This window comes from Pan troglodytes, chromosome 8, assembly GCF_028858775.2.
Source record: "Pan troglodytes isolate AG18354 chromosome 8, NHGRI_mPanTro3-v2.0_pri, whole genome shotgun sequence".
Lineage (NCBI taxonomy): Eukaryota > Metazoa > Chordata > Mammalia > Primates > Hominidae > Pan > Pan troglodytes.
In genome coordinates this window covers 89076456-89097207 of record NC_072406.2, presented here as the reverse complement: position 1 = coordinate 89097207, position 20752 = coordinate 89076456, and the positions used below count along the sequence as shown (strand labels likewise).

Sequence of the window (20752 nt, the reverse complement as noted above, 5' to 3'; positions counted from 1 at the left end):
TCATAACCTTAACAACTCACATTTACTTACCATGTATCTGGACCTGTGTAAGCGCTTCAAGGGTACTGGCTTCATTTATCTAAACAACACTATTAGGAAGTTTGTATCATCAGCCCTATTTTACAGAAAAGGAATGAAGCTAAGATAAATTTGCTAATAACTTGTTCAGAGCCATGCAACTAGTATGTGAGCTAGATCTGCTTAACTTTCACCTCCTGCCCTGCGCTGTCTCCTTAGCCCTCATCTCCTTGCTTCTTCATGGTGGACAGCTCATAGCATGGCTGGTCTTGATAGGTGACATCTGCCAATGGCAGTGGCAATTGCTCTACCAGCATCTCTCTGCAGTTGTTTTCCAGAGTTTTATCTTGTCCCACTAGCCCCCTCCCAGCCACAGACTGAAATGACTCTTCCTTCCTAACTCCACGAACTCCTGACATGTCACACATTGTACTCAGAGCACTGACAACAGGCATCTCATCCTTAAGAAGCTTATTAAGAAATAAGGCTATTTTTCTCTGGCAGCGAGGAAGCCCTCCCACCCCGATCAATTGCCCTTCTCATCTTAGAGATGAAAATAAAGCCCCTGGAAATCTTTCTGGTATGTGAGATGAAACAGGGAGTGGAGATAAAGTCAGGGATTTGGATTTATCCTTGTCATGGCAGCATTCATTAGAGCTGCTTCCCTGAGTCCTCTTCCTCGTGGTCAATTTTGTAGCCACCCATTGGCATTGTTTCTTCTTCAGAAGGCAAGATTCAATACATCAAATTATCATTGTCCTACTTGCAGCACTCTCCATGGATGCTGAATGGCTGGCGATCATTGAAATGTGTGTTCCTTGGAAGCATGTTGGGAGAATCTGTTCGTAAAATACCTTTGCACCAGACATTTTAGTAAAACGCCCAGAGCATTCATACAGTTCCGTTTCCTGAACATCCTATATAACCAAGTCTCCAAAAACACACACATTTTTATCTTAGGAGGCACCCAAATTAAACAGCTGTTTCTCAGGCATAAGGAAGACCTCAACTCCTCACCACAATGTGTGTTAACACAACTCACTCCTTGTGTTGAGGCAGCATGGCCAAAACATGGGCTACTCTGCTTAGATTTTTTTTTTAATGGCAAGAAATGTAAAAGGAAAGAGAGAAGTTTAAATGAGGAAATAATGCTCTCTTTCTTACAGACAGCATAAGGAAATTGATATTCTCTCTGCCGCGAAAGGTCAAAATGCCAACTTTGAATTGAACTGTAAAGACTAAATTCCGAACAATTATTCTCTGCAGCAGTTGTAAAAATTTCAGCAAATTGCAGCTGTCTTAGGTCTTTCACCCAAAAGACCTACTCATTTCCATCAGCTGAGTTCACTCTTCCAACCTGGCATGTCCAACCTAGCACCAAATCCCTTTGCAAAGTCAGTCTGCATAACAGCATGGCCAAAACCGAGGGCAGCTCAGGCAACCTGAGCACAAACACCAGGCTCAACCTCTCTGAAAATCATCTTTACACATAAACCCCTGGAAAAAGTCGTAGTGTGAAATTGTTTCAGCGGCCTGGCAAAGCTTTTAAAACATGATAACCATCACACTTTACTCCTCTCTGAAAGGTTAGTTTAATCGTAGATCACAAAAAATTGGTTTCCACAAATGCATAATGGTTCATCTATGTCACACTTGAACTAAATGGTTTTTTAAATGGAGCTGAAATTATTTTGATGTGTACACAGTCCCGGATTTCTATACAACCTTTTTTAACCAGCCCATCAGGAACCTTGCCTCTAAAGCCTCATTAATAATTCAGATGTGCTGATGACTTTAAAAGATCTATGGAATTGAAGCTTAGGGAAAAAAAAAAAAACTCCGCTTGACAAAAAGATAAATGAATGTAGAAAGAAGCTGTAGGAGTCTGGCAAGCTGTAGATCATCTCAGAACAGATTGTAACTTTATCATTCTGTCAGGGGGAATAATTTAAAGCACTTAATCAGTTAGCTTCACTGTGAGGATGTAGCATTATGAATTCCTATCGTCCAATCTGTTCAAATCAAAGTGAGCTTAATTATAATAGGTGAGTGAGCCAGAGCAGGAGAGGGGGTGGGGAGAACGAGGCAAGAGGCAGCAAGTTTCCTGTGGGGTAAACTGAGCTGCCGCATTAAACTGGGGCGAGGCTTTGACTCAGGCATATCCCAGCTCCAGTGACAGCCCTCCTTGACATTGACAGCTCAGGGCACTTGAAATAGCAGAAGTAGGAACTGAGGAGAAACAAGCAGAGTGGTCATGAACTGATCATAGATAATATATAAATCATTAGCCAAACATGCACATACCCCACCCCCAACGCCCCCTATCAAACCAGGTGAGCAGTTTTCACTAATGTGTCCATTCAGGACCACTGACAAGGCAGTTACAAATTGTTCTGGTAAGCAGAAAAAGCAGCTACAGAGGCCATTGTCTCTATAGCAGTGGACGTGCTTGATAGCTTTTACCCTTTTTCTTTTTCTTTTCTTTCCCTAAGCCACTAAAGTGAGGCATATGATTCCCAAGTTAGAATGTCCTATTTGCCCAGTCCTTTCCTATCAATACACATGGCCAATTTCCCAGAAAATTTCAATCCTAGAAAGAGGTGGGGATGAGGGTTGAGTCTTGTAAAATAGCTTTGCACTGCTAAGAGGATGCTAGACCATTTTCATTCTCACCCCAGCCCCCAAACGCCCTGACTCAGCATTCTCTCTCAGCCATTTCTGTATTTAGGGTGGAAATGAAATGCCAAGACTTCATTGAGCTCCCTTGTCGACAGCTTGGGTTATTATAGTCAGTTAAGATATTGCCACTTGGAACTCTATTCATAACTTTATACCAACACAGAGTTTTCTTTCTTGAAATAAAAGCCACCTCAAAATCCTCTTTAAAACATTGGTCGCTATTCTGATTTTCATAGATTTTTGGCCAGCAAAATCTATGGGTTTAGTTTAGACCCCCCAAAGTGGCTACAAATGAAACAGGAGAGTGGTATAGTTGAGACATGGCTTTAAGTGTGTGTATATAAGCAAAGCCAAGAAAAAGCTGGGAGGTGGTGATTCTGTGTAAGATTCTGGATCACTCGCTCTGCAGCAAGGGTGATGGTGCCCTTCCGTTCCACTCAAATCAATGGATGCACACATCTCTCCTCAGGCACAATGTCTGTACCCAATGGCTGATATACGCAACATCCCCTCCCCACCAAACCATTTCTGGCCATGAAATTAACTCCAAGGGACATTGCCAGAGTCCATTCTCCAATCCCTCCTTAGCCTCTGAGGTCCGCCCATGGTGCCTCTGAGTCCCAGTGGCACATTTTGTTCATCACTTGCTACAGGAAGCAGAGGTATATTTCAGGTTCTGGGGTCCTCCCTACACTGCACTGTCTCTCTTAGCAATTACTCACTGTCGGCTTCTATCGATTACCTTTTTGCGTTTTTCAATGAACTTTCCAAAGGCTTTACCCTAGGACTAATTAAACTTCTCATTTCTCCTTCTTGTTCTCTATCCATTTTGCCCTTTAGCAGAAAAGAAATGGTTTACAGATGAACCGGATAATGCCTATCCCAGAAACATTCAAATCAAGCCCATGAGTACCCACATGGCTAACCAGATCAACCAATATAAATCCACAAGCAGCTTGATTCCACCAATCAGAGAAGTTGAAGATGAATGTTGACTCCCAGGAGACCAGAACTATTTTTTTAAAGCCTGACAAACTTCATAAATGGTGATGTGACTTTTCTTCTTACATGCTGAATCACTGGTGGAAACGTTAGGATAAGCAAGAATTGCCAGAAAATAAAGTAGACAGATCTTTCTCTTTGTCTGCCTTGAATATTGCTTCCATGTATTTTGGAAAAGAAAATGATTTCATTTATAAATGAACATACTAAAATAGTCATGTATAGCCTCTAGCATTTTAAATTATTTTTATTTATTAGAAAGAAAATATATTTTTTCTTTTCATTGTCAAATATCTTCCCTATATCTAAACAATGCAAAATCTAAATGAATAAGTGGTCAGACTCCTTAATGTGTTTTTCTCTTCTTTCTCTCTTTTTCTTTGAGGAGAATGATGGTCACCACCACAATTAATTGTAATTAAGGGAAATGAATTATTAAAACAATTTTAAAATGGCCAACGATGTATACATGTATTTTAGTAAATCCAAAAAAGAAGACTAAGGGGACAGGTGAATACCTGCTCCTCGCCTGGATGGGTGTGTATTTTGATCTGCATTAATACACCAGCTCTTAATAAATGGAAACTTATTTATTTTCACAGTTGAAAGTCATATTTTTGTAGTTTTAGTTTTCATTCTGTAGTTCTCACCCCTTTGTTCATATTTTTAAAGGGAAGACCTTCTGCTGCTTTTCTACAATTGGCAGATCAGGTTTGTCTGGCCAACTAAGGACACCAGGAGGGTTGTGGGCACACCTGGGATGTGGAAGCTGAGGACCAGATGCACACAAGGCATTGCTCTGTTTGCTGTTCTAGTGGTGGAGACTCCTACGTGCTGTTATGCTTCTCATGTTATATTTCCAAACCACCTGAGCGAGTAATGTCAACTTCGGGAGGGTCTGGTGGACTTTCTCCCCACTCCCCAAGTCTCAGAGCTTTTAGCCTGGAAGTTTGTAAAACTGATTAGTAGTTTTACTTTACCATAGGATGTGAGAGGGCAGTCATTCTTCTCACTGAGTTTTTGTTTAAAAACCAGGAAATTTCTACAATCATGGAGACAGATTTTAATTTGCATGCTCTCCTTTATTTTGTTGCTGGGGCCAAACACATGAACTTGTTACAACAATTTAAAAATAATAATAACAAAAGGAAAGCAACGAATGCACTTCATATAGACTGTTAGAAAAGGCCTTTGAAAATTACCAGCAGTGAAATCAAATAAATTAGCCACTTTAAACTGCGGTCAAAAGATTTTTCTAGCCATCAGATGCAATTACGATGTCTCAGAGCTCTGCTGTCGCTTGCATGCTCGGTGTACAGTCTCCTGGCAACTGTTTTGTTCCAATCAACTTAGCAAGTCTTTCAACTTTAAAATTATCAATCTTTGATATGATCATCAAGGTCTCTGGAGAAGCATGGATGTAATAGTGATTTCTATTTTCTTAAAAAATGTAAACTGTGGACACTTAATGGAACCAAGCTAACCAAAGTATCTCCCCGAAGTTTCATGATATCTAGTCCATTAACTCTTTGGGCCATGACCTGTGGTACCTAGTTATGGTAGTGCAAATCAGATCAGAGCAAAGCAATGAGATCATCATGAAGACATATGTCCACTAAGTACTCCAATTACCAACGTAGGCAAAATGAGCTTCCACCTCTGTCCACTCCCTGCAGAGCCAATATAGTCGTGCTTCCACCTCGTAGGCATTGTCCTGCAGTGACTTGTCGGACTGTGGTTACTCTGTCGTCACATTTTGTAGAATTAGTTCTATAAAAGTATCGTGAATACAATGTATGTCCAATTGGATTGTTTAAAAACTACTTATAATTAATCACTAGCCTACTCAGCAGACTAAAATGATGTCAACAGTCTATATTCAGGCTTAGAAACATTTCTTGGTTTCCAACAGAAGTCAAATGTGTTTGTGGGGAGAACGTTTTGCTAGGATTTTGACAACTTTCCTGAAAGCTAGGCCTTCTTTTACATAACGATTTTGCATTGGGGTCACCTTAGTATATTCACGTCAATCCACGCTCTTCTTTCCTTTGTGAACCATAGTGGGCTCTTCACTCCTGCTCGTAATAACCACCTCCAAATTTGTTAGAGTGATTTGGTCTCCTCTGGCAGGCTGTGGTGGCCACATAAAGGATCTTCCATTAGAGGGACACAGGACACAAAGCTCCATTCCCATGACCCTCTCTTCCCTGTGTCACCCCTACCAAGGCAATCTGGAAGCAGAAATGCAAACTCCAGCCCCACCACACATCCACTGATGCATTTGTGGCTAGAAATTTTAATCTAAATTTTTAAAAAAAAAAAAATCATAATAGTTAGGATAGTTTCCTATAGCAAAGGGCTCCTTGATTCATAAGCACCTCCCCCCCAAAAAAACCAAATTGGTAGAAATTCATTTTCTTTTAAGTAGAGCAATAAGTTCATACTGTGTTGCCGTCGTAATAATGAATTGTTCTGGACCAGAAAACAAAATGAGGCATTTTGTTAAGGGGGTAGGAAAATGACTAGTTGTTGGGCCCTTTGGCAAAAGCTGGTGCCTGGTAAGTAGAAGCGAAATGGAAACAGAAATAACATTTGTGAAATCACTGGAGGGCTCAAGCAAATGCCAGAGCTTCTCCCTGGCTTGTTCCTACTTGTTGAGCTCTTTGGCCCTGAGTCCCATCCATCTCCACTGCAACAGTCTGTCTTTCTGCCTACATCTGCCTGAGACCAAGGAGGGTCTTTGGTACAGTCCACATTATGAGGCTCTGATTTCCTATCCTAGTTTAGGGCTCCAGAAAAGCCATTCTCCCAAACTAATGATTCTTGGGTGCTGTGGGTCACCAACAGGCTGTTTACAAAGCAGAAAATATCATCACCATCATAACCTTTCTCCTTGAGAAAACTTTTATTTTTGTCTAAGCAATTTTATATTTTAGAATATCATCTTGAACCATTATAAAACACCTTAAATAAAAGTGATTGTGACTAAGGCGCGTTGGAGAACATTCCAATCTTTCCTCCCAAGGGTTCTGGCACCTTATGACGTACTTTGTAAAATAATTGATTGAAGATTTTAAATAAACAGGAAATTAGAAGTGTTTGTTAGGGTTAGATAAAGGAAAAGTGAAAAAGCGTAAGAAATTTGGGACTTTTTCATGTTGAAAGGAGAAAAAGCACAAGTTCCCTAGTTACCATTTAATATGAGGGTGCAAGAGCCACATTTACAAACAACAAACTTGATCTTTAAAAATGTTTTCAAAACTCTCTGAGTCTCAGTGACTTCATTTGTAAATGAGAGTGATTCATCTAGATGACTCTAAGGTCTCTTTCAGGTCCCAGGGGACGTGATCTAAGTTAGGAGTGGGAACATGGGAGTGGCTGCTTCTCCTTGGCTAAGCCCATGCAGACTATTGTGTCCAGGACTGGAATAAAGGTCCTTTTTGCTGCATCACCCAGGCAACACTCCCAGCCTTACTCAGGAGTGGTGAACATTTTCTGCTCTGGACATAGAATAGGTAGGTTCATTCCTGGTCTTTTCACTTTAGATTCTCTTTAGGTTCAAGATGCAAATTTCTCAATTCGGACACACCTGCATCATGTTGGTCAAATTTTGCTGCCTGTTTCTAGGGTTTTCTTCTCAGTTTCATCCCTGCCTTCCCTTTTTTGTTGTTGTTTTTTTTTTGGTTCAAGGCCCAGCTTCAGTTAATCCCTTCATCTCTATGCCATGTCTCCAATTCCTAGTATGTAACTAGAGGTTCAAGAGACCCCAAATTCCTGCCATTTTCCCCATTTATGTTTCCCCATGTGAATCTTCAGGAAGTAACCAGTCTTCCTTCTCACTTCATTTCCTGTCCTCTGTTTATTTGGTTATTTTCTTTCGTTAATAAACTAACCATCTCTTAGCTACTTACATTCACAAATGTAATTTTAATCTATTGTGTTTTATTGTGAAAGAGAATCTCATTGAAGGAAGGAAGGAAGAAATTGAGGAATAAAGGTAGGAAGGGAGAGAAACAAAGACTATCCAACCAATTGACTGAGATGTGAGCCGGCTTGACTCCTAGGAGACTAAGTAGATCCATTCAGCTTGAACACTGAGTTCCAGGGCAGAATCTGTCCATTTTCTGTTTTGTTCTTACTTGCTGCTTTTGGAATGGTGGTAAAGCCACCAGTCACCATGAGCCTTGAAAGGACCCTCACTAATGAGGACTTGACTCACCCTCTTTAAAAAGCAAAAGAAACAGAATTTACTTACAGTCTTCTGGTAAATTACCTTTCTGATCCTCTCCTTATTCCCAAAAGGCAATTTTTTTAATCCAGCAGAGATGATTTAGCATATAAATCCCAGGTCATTTGAGGAGGTGATGACGCTATTTGGATTTATTTATGAGACAGTAGTAATTATAAATGATTCCTAGGCAGTTTGTACTAGTTTGGTCATATTGGTTGTTTAAGTGGAGTCTCTCCTGATTGGTTGTTTCCAATAAAGTATCAGTTGTTAATAATTTCAAGATTTCCATAAAAATAAGGAAACTTGGAAAACATTTTTAATTTTATTTCTTAAGAGACCACAGAGCCTAATTTTCAATTTTTATGGTAAGCTTGCTTAAAACATGTATAAAAAGAAGCCTACATGCTCAAAGGCAGAGGCACCTTTAGCCCTACAACAGTTGGAAGCTCCATGATATCACAGCCCCACATGGATAGATTGGAGAAAGAATTCTGACTTAGACCACCTGTAGCAGACCTTCCTCTTTTGGCATATTTTTTTAATCACAAAAAGGACCTGAGACTCCCTATCTAAAGATAAGCCAAACTTGGGGTATACATTAAGAATCTGGGAAGAAAGAAAAAAAAGAAAAAGATATAATAAGCAGTATTTTAAAATACCATGAGTTATGGGCATGCATATGGTACAAAGAGTAGTTCTTTGGGTTGAAAGAAAGAAGAGTTTGCATTGAACTGCGTAGGCTGGCAAGAATGCAGAGGTATACAATGTTTGATGGGCTTTGGAGGCATTTCAATAGTAAATGGGTGACAGGACTGGAAAGATGTGGAATATGAGGGTTTTCCAGGGAGATGGGACTTAATGGGCCATGATGTATTTGTAGGAATGTGATTTCAATAGATTGACTATTTTGTCTACTGTGATAAGTTTGTGTAGGGGAACTGAGGAAAACTGAGATGAGACTTCATGGAAGGGGCTACAAAGTACAGTCTAAAGGCCTAGATAAAGTTTGAAACTTGATTTAGAAAGTCATGAAAAGCCACTCAGAGTTTTAAGCAAAGAGTGATGGGGCAGCAATGGCTGTGCATTTTTCAGGTTGAAAGTAGTGAGATGTCAGTTCTTCCTGGCAGATATCATGAGAATGCACACAAAACTGAACATTTTCTCAGCAGCAAGGAGCGCTAAAGGGTGCACACTCCAAGTCAACAACTCACCGTGTGCAGCACCTTCCTCACACATTTTGCTTTGCTTTCTGTCACAGGACCATCAGACATAGAACGTCCTGACTCTCCTGAATTACTAGAATGTCAGCAACAAACTCACAAAGTAGATTAGAGGGTAGGAATAGATACATAAATTTTTAAAAACCTGCCAATCATACTATTTTCTAGACAGTAATATAATAAGAACATGAGGCAGGACATCCACAAATTGTAGAGAATAATTAATAGTCCAGAACTGCCAAATAGGAATTCCCCTTACGAAAACACCCTTGCAGCTAATCAGGTAGCCCTTGTTTAGAAACCGGTTAGCACTCATAAAATATTTGTACAAGGAGTGAGTGGGGGAGAAATGAGCACAATATAGGTTCTGCCATCAATCAGCTTATAATACAACTAAAGAAAGAAAACATGCTCAAAGCACCATTAGAGAAAGGGTGAGCCCTAACGACATAGTTTCACATTCAATATGGTAGGAGTTGAAACAAGGGAGAAATGCTGTGGTTTGAAGTGGTTCAGCAAGGTAGGATTTCTAGAGAAAGGGGGGTTTAGGAGTTAGATAAGTAGAGGATCAGCATTCTAGGTGTGAAGGCAGGATTATCTGGCATGTGGCAGGGTGAATGATGTTAATCAGTAACTGCTAATTGATATTTACTGAGCAGCTGCTGTGTCCTCACGACGGTAAGACTATTAGAGGAAGACAGCCCACCTGCCTAACTGGGAACACAAGGCCCACATATATTGGAAAGATCATGTTGCACAAAACAGGTGTTCAATAAATAATTTTTGAATAAATGTGAACACTGAATAGCAAATACATGTTATAGATCGTAATAGTTGTAGAAGATTGGTTGGGATTGTAGGGACTGGATGTGGGGCAATGGCTGTGGGTCTAGAGTATATTCATTGTGCAGTGGACACACACCTAATCTGTCCTCAAGGACAGAACCATGTGGAGGAATAGGAAAACAAGAGAAGCAGGCAAGAAGCGGAGGCAGTGAGTACAGCAGCTAAGAAATGTTACATTGGGTTCATCCAGAGCAAGAAAAGCTGAGAGCTGTCCATGAGGGAAGGCCACACAGGCAAGAGGAGTGGGACAGGGGAGTAAAGGAGTGGGCTACAACAGGCCCTGCAGATGTGGAAGCCAGACCCACAGAGGCACTTAGAAAGTGAGGATCCTGGATGAATTATTTTAGGGAGAAAGTGTAGGTTTAGATCAGCTGGCAGATGTGTTTGTGGGCTACAGCCATGTTTTTCAGGACTAAAAAGGAGCAAAATAAGTAGAACTTCTTGGGACAGGAGATCTAGGGTATTCCAGAACCAGGGAAATGAGAAACAAGAGGGGAATTTTAAGAAAGAGAGGGAAGATCATCTATGAGGTTGGAGATGAAAGGTGTTGGAGATGGTGAGGCACAAGTCAAAAGACTCACTCGAAGGGCAGGAACTCTGCTTATTTGTCCATATTCCCAGAGTTTGTCATGAGGTCTGGCCCACGTGGGCAGTCACTCGGCCACTATGTATCACTGTGGCTGCCATGGTGGATGGAGGCTGGACAGGACCTGTGGTGATCGGCAGTCTTTCTGGAGGACTCACCAGGGAGGGGTCTCAGGGTGGGCATCTCCTTTCACCTTCCTGTGCATGTCACTGCACTGTTCTTCTTCCCTCCCTGAACAGCACACACACTGCACCCTTAGTTTCAGGGGTCTGAAAACAAATGCTATGACCACCTTGCTTTGGTGGCTTTTCTGAACAGGCATTGTGAGAAGAGATGTTCTGGCCAGGTGAAAGTGGACTTTATTTTTAGGTAGGTTTTTCAGTTTAGAAAGGTTTCCTTTGCTTATCCCTTGAGGACTTCTGTGCTGCTGCTTCTCCTCCATCTTGCTAGTTAACAGAACAGGGGCAGAAGTGACACCAATGCTCTCGGCCATGCCTGCCTTGGGAAGCACTACCGGGCCCCACTGTTTAGAATCTTAGATGGAAATGTACACAAGGCATTGACACACGCCTGCGGGAGTGACCCAGTGCTTCCCTCCCATGGGACTCAGGGTCAGCGTGGGAAGGCAGCTGGCAGGGACAGGAGCCCCGCCCGCAAGGTGGACTGAGCCTCACTTCCACACAAAACCAGAGTCCCATCTGCCCCAGAGCGCTCGCTCTCCTCCCCTTCCTTCCGCTCAATGCAGCCTGACATGCCTTTGACCAGAACTGCAACATTTCAAACACAAACCCAGATCTGTTGGGAAATCCTAATTAAAAACGTTCCATTCCCAGGTGGCACAATCACATCCTGCCTAAAACTTCTGGCCCACATCCCACCACCCAGATGTTGAAAAGAAACCTTTCTCTGCTTAACACCAAAACCTGCACTTCAAGGTTTCTTTAGGGGACAAAGAAAAAAAAAGTACACACATGCAGAGTTCAGCCTACATGTTCATTGAGGAAAAAGAGCGTGGCTTATTCATCTTTCAATCTTTTGATTGTTGGCATTATGATTATGATTATGATTAATTACTCTGACCTGACAGGAATTGAAGAAGAGACTATATGCTGGTGCTCTGAAATGATCTACCCAACTCTGTCATCTGTAACAACCAGTGATAACTCTCTTGTCTTGTAAAAAGGGTTTGTACATAACTTGTACATGGTTTCATTTTGTATTTTTCGCAGATTAAAAATTTATGTATTTGTGTTCTAAAACAAGGAGTGTTTCTTGTGTCTTTGTAGCAGTTACATGCCATGGGGGTGAGAGGTGGGCTGGGGATGGTGAGGTCCCTGAGTTCTAATCAGGCAGCTTTTGTCTCCTCCCTTCATGCTCCTCCATGAAGGCAAAGTTGTGGATTGATTGAAACCATGAGCTTCCCTTTGCAGCTTCGAGTGCAAATAGACCTCTCCACCTCCATGGTCTTCAAGGAGCCAGTCAGTGGGTGCTGCCCAAGACTGCAATAGGCATGGCAGAGAGGAAGAGCTGCTGTCATTCAATGTGGTGCCTGAGAGCCCTACGCAGCCACACTGGGGCCAATGGGACAGGTGCTCCTGCAGAAGGCTCCAGCAAGCCGGCCACTAAAGAAATGCACAGCATTCAGTAGGTCCTTGAAAAGCTAAAGCATTTCTCCCCTCAGCCACCCACTCTCAAGCTAGTTACCATTTCCTGCCATTTGCACAGACAAATGGTGTTCTTTCCCCTGCATTTAGCTTATCAAAACCCAGGACAATGTGTTAAAGGTTTGACTCATCCTGCTCCATGCTCATCCCCAACAGGGCAACAGATGGAACTTTTAAAAGCTAAAAAAAAAAAAAAAAAAAAAGCCCTTAAAAATGAATGTTGCCATGTTGGGCCATGCTCTAAACCTTCTTCAGAACCTTCAGAGTTTGCACTCTTTTCAGGGGCCTGGACTCCCAAGAGTAAAGCTGGTCCAGCCTAGAGAAAGGGAAGGATCTGGAGAATGGGAAAAAGCCATCCAAGGCATATAGATGTAATGTGCAGAATGTATTGAGATTTAATGTATTCTAGAGATTGTCTCGTTTGCTCATTAGCCAAATATTTACTGAATAGCTATTATGTTAACAGTCCTCTGCTGGGAGCTGGGAAAACAACAGTGAGGAATTCTATGATTCCAGTTCTCCAGTCTGGGGGAGGGTTGGGATCAACAAATAAACAGGTGATAGTCATGTATTAAAAATTGATCTGCAGGGGAAAGCACAGTTTGCCATTGGGAACACATCAGAGGGGCACTTAGCTATTTGAAGAGAAGTATACCAACTGATAGATATTTTAAAAAAACAAATCCCCCTTCTACCTAAGTCGGTATAAGCCCTAACTGGAACTTATTCCCAGTGGTCAGCAAATGCAGGTTTACCTGTCAGAATGTGCCAGTTCCTGACAGTCCTTTGCACTCCAGTTTCTCAACTTGCCTTCTCCAATATTTGCTAACAAATCTGAATGTTGTTGGGGAATGTAATTGCAGAGCATATGGTCCCCATTAGTTAGGCAAACTCCACTGCCAAATTCAGCTCCAAGGAAGGAGTCTGCGTAAAGGATGAAGTATTAGGAAAACATCGACAGTGACAGAGAAGGCAAAATATAAGAGATGAGACAGTGAGTTACAAAAGAGCAGGCTCGGCAAACCCAGCACAATGAATGTGGAACATAATTTTCCATTTGTTGAGAAAACAATATATGTGAATTTGTACTAAAATCTCCCTGTAGCAAAAATCAAAGTAGACCATTCACCAGAATCAATGTTAACTGCTTTGCAATGTCAGATGAGATAGATTCTGCTTGGGAGAAAAACATGGGTGGAACAGAATAGAGAGTCTGCTAAGGAAATAAAGCATGAGTGACATCAAAATGTAAATACAGACTTAACGCTATTTTAAATGTTACTGGACCAGCCTTTGAGAGGAGAAACAGAATCTCATGCTTAATAACCTCTCACATTCAGAGAGTATAAAAACGTAGGCTAAATGTAGTCAGAGACATGAGGTCCCCCAAGACCCAGGAAAGATGATCAGACAAGGTGAGAGCCTGGGGCTTCATCGGGCAGAAGGCAGATTCCCCAGACCAGTCAACCTTCTGAAAATCAAAGAGGGACCTGGGCTGAACCTGAACCCATATTCAGCCTGGCTGCTTGGCCTCCTCTCCCAAGGAGCTGATGCTATGGGTCCTTCACCCCAAAGTCTACCACATGCTCGCTGGTTTTTAGTCTATTGTAATTAACTCAACCTATACCTAATTCAACAGTTTTTTTTTTTTGAAAAAGCATTTAAATTAGGTGTTTCCAAAAATAATCAACTTCATTTTTCTGGAGTCAACAATCTCTTTCCTTCACTTCTATTTCTCTGGTTAACATACTGTTTAATTCAATTGCATACTACGATAACAAGTACAGGTGTTTAAACAAGGTCTGACTGCTGGTCAGCTCAGCTGGTGAAATCCCAAGGACACAGGTGAAGTAAGGAGTTCTGTGCAAGACACACAATTTCAGTATACCACGGAAAGCCGTTAACTTGTTCACAGGAGAAAGGAGACAGACATCAGCTAATCCAGCTAGTGGATAACTGGTGCTTATTTAAGAGAGCTTCTAAGGGAAATGACTTTTAATATCTATATATGGGTGACTATGAAAGTGAATTTGTTCACCCATTCCATGGAGTGCCAGTAAAAAAGATGAGGTAGACTTAATTGTTATATATTAGGGGTTGGTGAACTACGTCTTGAAGGATGCAGCCTGCCACTTGCTTGTTTTCTAAATAAAGTTTTATTGAAACACAGCTATGCCCATTCATTTACATATCATCTATAGCTGAGTTTCTGATACAACAGCAGAGTTCAGTATCTGAGACAAAGGATAAGGTTCATAAAGCCTAAATATTTACCATCTTACTTTTCACAAAAAAATTGTGCTGACTCTTGGTCTATATTGCATATAGGGAGAAAATAAAATGTATAGTAGAATCCCATTCATGTTAAACAATTAGGTTTATTTATTCATTCATTAAAATTGGGAAGGAAATAAGGTCAAGTCATAAGCAGCAATTATCAGAGTAGTAGGAAGCAAAGGGGAAATATTAAGAGACAGAAAGGAGTTTTGCTTTTCACTTTATACATTTCTGTTTTATTTAGATTTATGTAGATCCAACATGCACAATTGTTACTACTGGAAAAATGTTAAAGATAATTCTTTTAGGAAAATTAATAAATAAGTTTAATTAGCTAACAAAATACATTTATAATAAATAAAAGCCTATGGTTACCCTGGGTGTAAGTGGCATTGCCAGGATGGGAACACAGTTCTGCTGACTCCAAAGACCATTCCAGAGCTCTGCATCTCGTAGCTGCCAGTTTCCAAGTGGCCTGTATAAAGCAGGAAAGTGTGAGACATAGTGACAGTTTATCCAGTACTCTGAGTTTGCTGCTTTGCCACAGCTTTTGAGCACTGGACCTGCCAGGCTAGCAAGCAGGAGTCTCATTCCCCAACCAACTTTTCTTCCTGTAATTGCATCCCCAGCACCAATGCAGCAGCAGGAGAACTCTACCCGCCTGCAGAAGGAGGCTGCAGGCCTGAGCTACTTAACTCCAAGGCTCTGCTTACATTCACCCTCAGGGTTCAACTCGACAGCACTGCACTGGGTCCTGACGTCATTCTATTTTGTGGAGTCCTTTTTATATCAAGGCATCTTCCCAAGAAAGGATATGCCCTCCAATAATCTTTTATCTATTAATTAATTAAAACAAAATTAATTAAGCATAATAGATTATGCATACTATTGGCACACATTTTAAAGATACAGAATAAACAGTGAAAAGAAATACCCCTCCCATTTCTGTCTTAGACGTCCAGCTCCCCTCCCTAAGACAACCATGGTTAATAGTTTCTTCTTCATCCTTCCAGAAAGTCTTTGCATATACAATCATAATCCAAAAATAGCATGCTATATACTTTATAACACTTTAAATGCACTCTATATATCTTTTTAAAACAATATAATGTGTAGATTTTTTGTCCATCCATCAATTTTCCTAAGGGCTGCATAGTATTCCATATAAAAATCATCTATTTAACCTTTCCCCTATTGATGATTATTAGGCTGTGTTTATTCTTTTGCTATTTCACCCACAATTTCAATGAACACTCTGTGCATATATCTTTGTGCACAAATGTAAGCATAGCAGTAGGTTAAATTCCCAGAAGCGGAATTGCCCTGTCATTAAAAAAAAGTTTTAAGTGCAGTTGTAGTTGATTTGCCAAACTATCCCCCAAAGATGTTTTAAATCATAATTCTACCCTCTACCCCTGCATGCTGGCTTTCCACACCCTCTTCAACTTGGGTTATTATATTAACCAGCATGCTTTTCACTGTAAGTAATAGAATGTCCAACTAAAAATTAGTTATGGAAATGAAAAGTCCACAGGTGTGTTAGTTATAGAGTTGGTTGATTCAGCAGCTGAACCTTGTTACCAAGAACCTAGGAGCTTTCCATTTTTATGTTCTGTTGTCTTCAGCACACTGACAATGGCTGTGCTCATTGCCAAAGGACAGCTACAACTATTGTAGTGGTCACATACAAAGAAAATAATGTTCTATAAAAAAAGAAGAGGCTAGTTTTTCTCATGGGACTTTTTTTTTAATTGAAGAAAAAACATTTTCTAGAGTCACCTAGTACACTTTCTTTTGGATCCCATTGGCCAGAATGAGGTCACATGACCACACTCAAAATAATAAAAGACTTGATATGAAAAGGGCATAATAATTATATGTTTGACTTAGACTTTGAGCCGCCCATGTTAGTTTGGGAGTGAGATCACCTCTTCTGCTTCTTGAGTGGGGAATCCAGCAAACAAGAAGGAGGAGTGGTCGTAGAGCAGACCACCAAATAGTGGCCAATGTGAGATTTGAAGGTAAATTTTCATTTCAACTACATTTAAATGTTTAAATTATGAGCAAAGTTAAACATCTTTTGACATTTTGTTGCCAATTTTTTCATTTATATTTCTCTAACTGAACTTCCTATGTGATTTACTTTAAAGTTATCCAGTTTTTAAATTTCTTAATTAAATTTCTTTTTAAAATTTCAAAACTAGCATATGCTCACCGTAAATAATGAAAAGATATTTATATTTAAAGTAATCTCCTAAAACCTCCTTTATATTTTCCACCCCTCCATTGCGAAACCAATGCAAATATATAAAATAGGTGGGGAAATGTTTAATAATTTTTTGGCAAATGAAAAGCTCATACTACAAACAAGATTTTGCAACTTGCTTTTCTTAATTAAAAATACAGAATTATATTCCCTCCAGATTAATAGATATAGTTAACATCTTTTTAATTAATGTATCCTTTAATTAACTTATCTATTGAAAGTAGTAAAATAACAAAATTAAATTTTAAGAATAAAAAGCTATAGAAAATTAATATTCTAATTGATGTATAGATCTAAGTTAAAAGCCCACCCACCTTTTATGACATTCAGGTGTTTCCTATTCTTTTCCACCCTCTAGAGTTCCTTTCTCTCTAATAGACAGGGCCATTGCTTCCCTGAAGAGACATAAATGAGCAGGTGAGTGGAATCTAGGATGAGACCAAGGCTAAAAGTTTTAAGGATTGTCATCTGTAGGTCAGTCTCCCTGCCCCGCCAAAGTCAATTAACTCTTGAATACATCAGAGAAAAAACTGCTGTTAAAAGAGTGGTGCTAGGTGCATTAAAAATGAAATACAGAGGAAATTTCTGAAGTTTCAGAACTATCACACCTACATAAAGCAAACATAGGTATGTAGTTTACTAAATTATAGATGAACCATCAAAAGGGGCAACAAAAAATAGAAAAGATAGAAAATATGATGGCAAATCTGAGACAAACATATTATGTAAGTAAATAAAAATGGGCTTTTTAAAAAAGACCTATGGTGGAAAAGTAAACCCAAAAATTATGCTGCATAAAAATGTTATCAAAAAATAAACTTTATTGCAGCACTATTCACAATAGCAAAGACATGGAATCAACCCAAATGCCCATCAATGAGAGACTGAATAGAGAAAATGTGGTACATATACATCATGGAATACTATGCAGCCATAAAAAGGAATGAGATCATGTCCTTTGTGGGGACATGGATGGAACTGGAAGCCATTATCCTCAGCCAACTCAGGCACAGAAAACCAAACACCACATGTTCTCACTATAAGTGAGAACTGAACAATGAGAACACATGGACATGGGGAGGGAAACAATACACACTGGGGCCTGTTGGAGGCGGGGTGTAGTAGGGGGAGGGAGAGCATTAAGAAAAATAGCTAATGCATGCTGGGCTTAATACCTAGGTGATGGGTTGATAGGTGCAGTAAACCACCATGGCACACTTGTTAGCCTATGTAACAAACCTGCACATGTACCTCAGAGCTTAAAATAAAAATTAAAAATTAAAAAAAGGAACTTAGAACAGTTGAAAGTAAAAGCATATGCAAAGGCATTTGGATCAATTAGAATTTTTGGTTTAAGCAGAGAATAGCAAATTCATAATATCAGATAATGTTAACATCAAGACAAAAATTATTGAACAAGAAAAAGCATGGTATTTTTTATGATAAAAGTGCAGTATAATCACACAAGCTGTAACAACCACAGATACCAGACTCAAATTATCACACCATCAAATTCTGTAAAGCAAAAATAGGAGGGAACTTCAAAATATTCATGGAAAAACTGAAATAAAAAATAAAAATTAAAATCATATATCTTATTTATCAACATGAACTCCATCAAGGTCAAGATACTTTGTAAGTGATACCAGCTCTTAGTCCATCCCTAAAGAACTGAGGGTCCTGGGAATTTAACCATATTAATGTGGTCTATTTTACATTATTAACAGAAGGAAAATGGGTGGCCTATACAGACTTTTTAAGATTAGGAAACAAAAAGAAGTCAAAAGGAGCCAAATCAGGACTGTAAAGTGATGCCTAATGATTTCCCATTGAAACCGTTACAAAATTGACCTTTTTTATGAGGGGAATAGGAGCACTGTCCTGCTGGAGAAGAACTCTCTGGTGAAGCTTTCCTGGACATTTTTCTGCTAAAGCTTGACTACCTTTCTCAAAATACTTTCATAATGAGCAGATGTCGTTGTTCTTTGGCCCTCTAGAGAGTTAACAAGCAAAATGCCTTGAGCATCCCAAAAATCTGTTGCCATGAACTTTGCTCTCGACCAGTAGACTTTTGCTTTGTCTGGACCACTTTCACCTCTTAGTAGCCATTGCTTTGATTGTGCTTTGACTTCAGGATCATACTGGAAAAGCCACACTTCATCTCCTGTTGCAACTCTTCAGGAAAATGCTTCAGGATCTTGATCCTGCTTGTTTAAAATTTCCATTGAAAGCTCTTTTCTTGTCTGCAGCCAATCTGGGAGCAATAGTTTTGGCACCCATCAAATGGAAAGTTTGCTCAGCTTTAATTTTTCAGTCAAAATTGTGTAAGCTGAATCAATTGAGATGTGGTGTTGACTATTGTTTCTGCTGTTAATCGTTGGTCCTCTTCAATTATTGCACAAGCAGTATTAATTTTTTCCTTGCAAATTGATGTAGCTGGTCTGCCACTGTGGGCTTCACCTGCAACATCATCTCATCCCTTCTTAAAACAAGTTATCCATTTTAAACTGCTGATTTCCATGGGGCATTCTCCCCATAAACTTTTTGTAAAGATTCAGTGATTTCACCTTTCTTCCACCCAAGCTTCACCATAAATTTGCTGTTTTTTCTTGCTTCAATTTTAGCAGAATTCATGTTGCTCTGATAAGGGCTCTTTTCAAATTGATGTCTTACCCTTCTTAGATCCTGTTCAGACATGTTATAAGAAGTTAGTACTAGTTTTTTTTGTGCCAAAAATGTTTTGAAATCCATGCATAGTTTTTTCATAGTATGCATTTTCATAAACTTTTTCAAGACTGCTCATATATGAAATGTGGGGAGAAATACTTAGAAGCAACTAATAGTAGGAGATATTAATCTCTCTTATTCCATGAAAGATTGAGTGAATAAAAATAAGCAAGACTATGAAAAATTCAGCATTGTTAATAAGATAGATTATATATGTAAGTTTTATACTTGGGTATGTATATATGTTATATGGACATATGTGTGTATGTATATATGTTATATGGACATATATGTGTGTATATGTGTGTGTGTTTATATATACATGTATAATTATATATATAATGAAAACAGAATATGTTCCCTTTTCATGAAGCATTCTTAAAACTCTACCACATACTATTCTGCAAAATACCAATATATTCTAAAAGTAGAAATTGTACACATTATTTAGTGCAAGAAAATTGGTAGCTAACAAAAAAATCAGAAAGAAAAATAAACTTACTAGCTGGAAATTAACTATTTCAAAGCAAAAATCAAAGCCAAAATTGGAGATTATTCAGAAAATCACAATAATAAAATACTTGATATTATAATCTATGGAATGCTGATAAAACACTGTGAAAAGGAAAATTCATGTATTTAAATACATATATTTAAGCAAGAAATAATAAAATAAGTTCAGCATACAACACAAGAAGTCAGAAAGAAAGTGAATGAAATCAACTTTAGACAAGAAAATAAACTAAAAAATATTAAAGCAGGCATTAATGAACTAGACAACAAAAAGTTATAGAACTAATGCATACACAAGAGCAATTCTATGAGAACAAAAAACGATGAAATAATAAAGAAGAAAGTACAAATTCACAAAAATATAAATGGTAAATAACTATAAAAACAAATAATATGAATCTGAAGTGTGTTTAACTCTGTAAAAGTAAATTTGAAAATTTTGATGAAATGAAAATCTTAGGAAAATATAAACTGGTGCTTAGAAAAGAGATAAGTGAAATTAACCTATTGCCCTGGGAAAAATGGAGACCATTGTTGAAGCCTACTCACCCTTAATAAAAAATGTGTTAGGCCTAGTAATTTTGTGGGTGAGTTTCACCCAAAATTTAAAAACAGGTATTTTCAATGCTATTCCAGAGCATAGAAAAATAATGCTTTCAATTCTTTTATGAAATGTTCAAAACATTGTTTACAAAACCTGACAATTACAGCAAAAAAATTAGA

General features: G+C 39.1%; 1 protein-coding gene across 34 annotated transcripts in view; it reads left to right on the top strand.

Annotated features, from left to right (window-relative positions):
* KCNMA1 (potassium calcium-activated channel subfamily M alpha 1) overlaps positions 1-8647 on the top strand; it is a 764605-nt gene extending 755958 nt beyond the window's left edge. For 17 of the 34 annotated variants that reach the window (XM_054659718.2, XM_016918668.3, XM_063781912.1 and 14 more), the window contains one exon: positions 3538-8647. In XM_054659718.2, coding sequence (XP_054515693.1) covers positions 3538-3692 — 155 coding nt within the window. In that variant the 3' untranslated portion in view covers positions 3693-8647. The remainder of the gene's footprint in view (positions 1-3537) is intronic. The other 17 variants (XM_024346463.3, XM_054659720.2, XM_054659732.2 and 14 more) reach the window with 1 other exon arrangement.
* The last annotated feature ends 12105 nt before the right edge of the window (positions 8648-20752 follow it).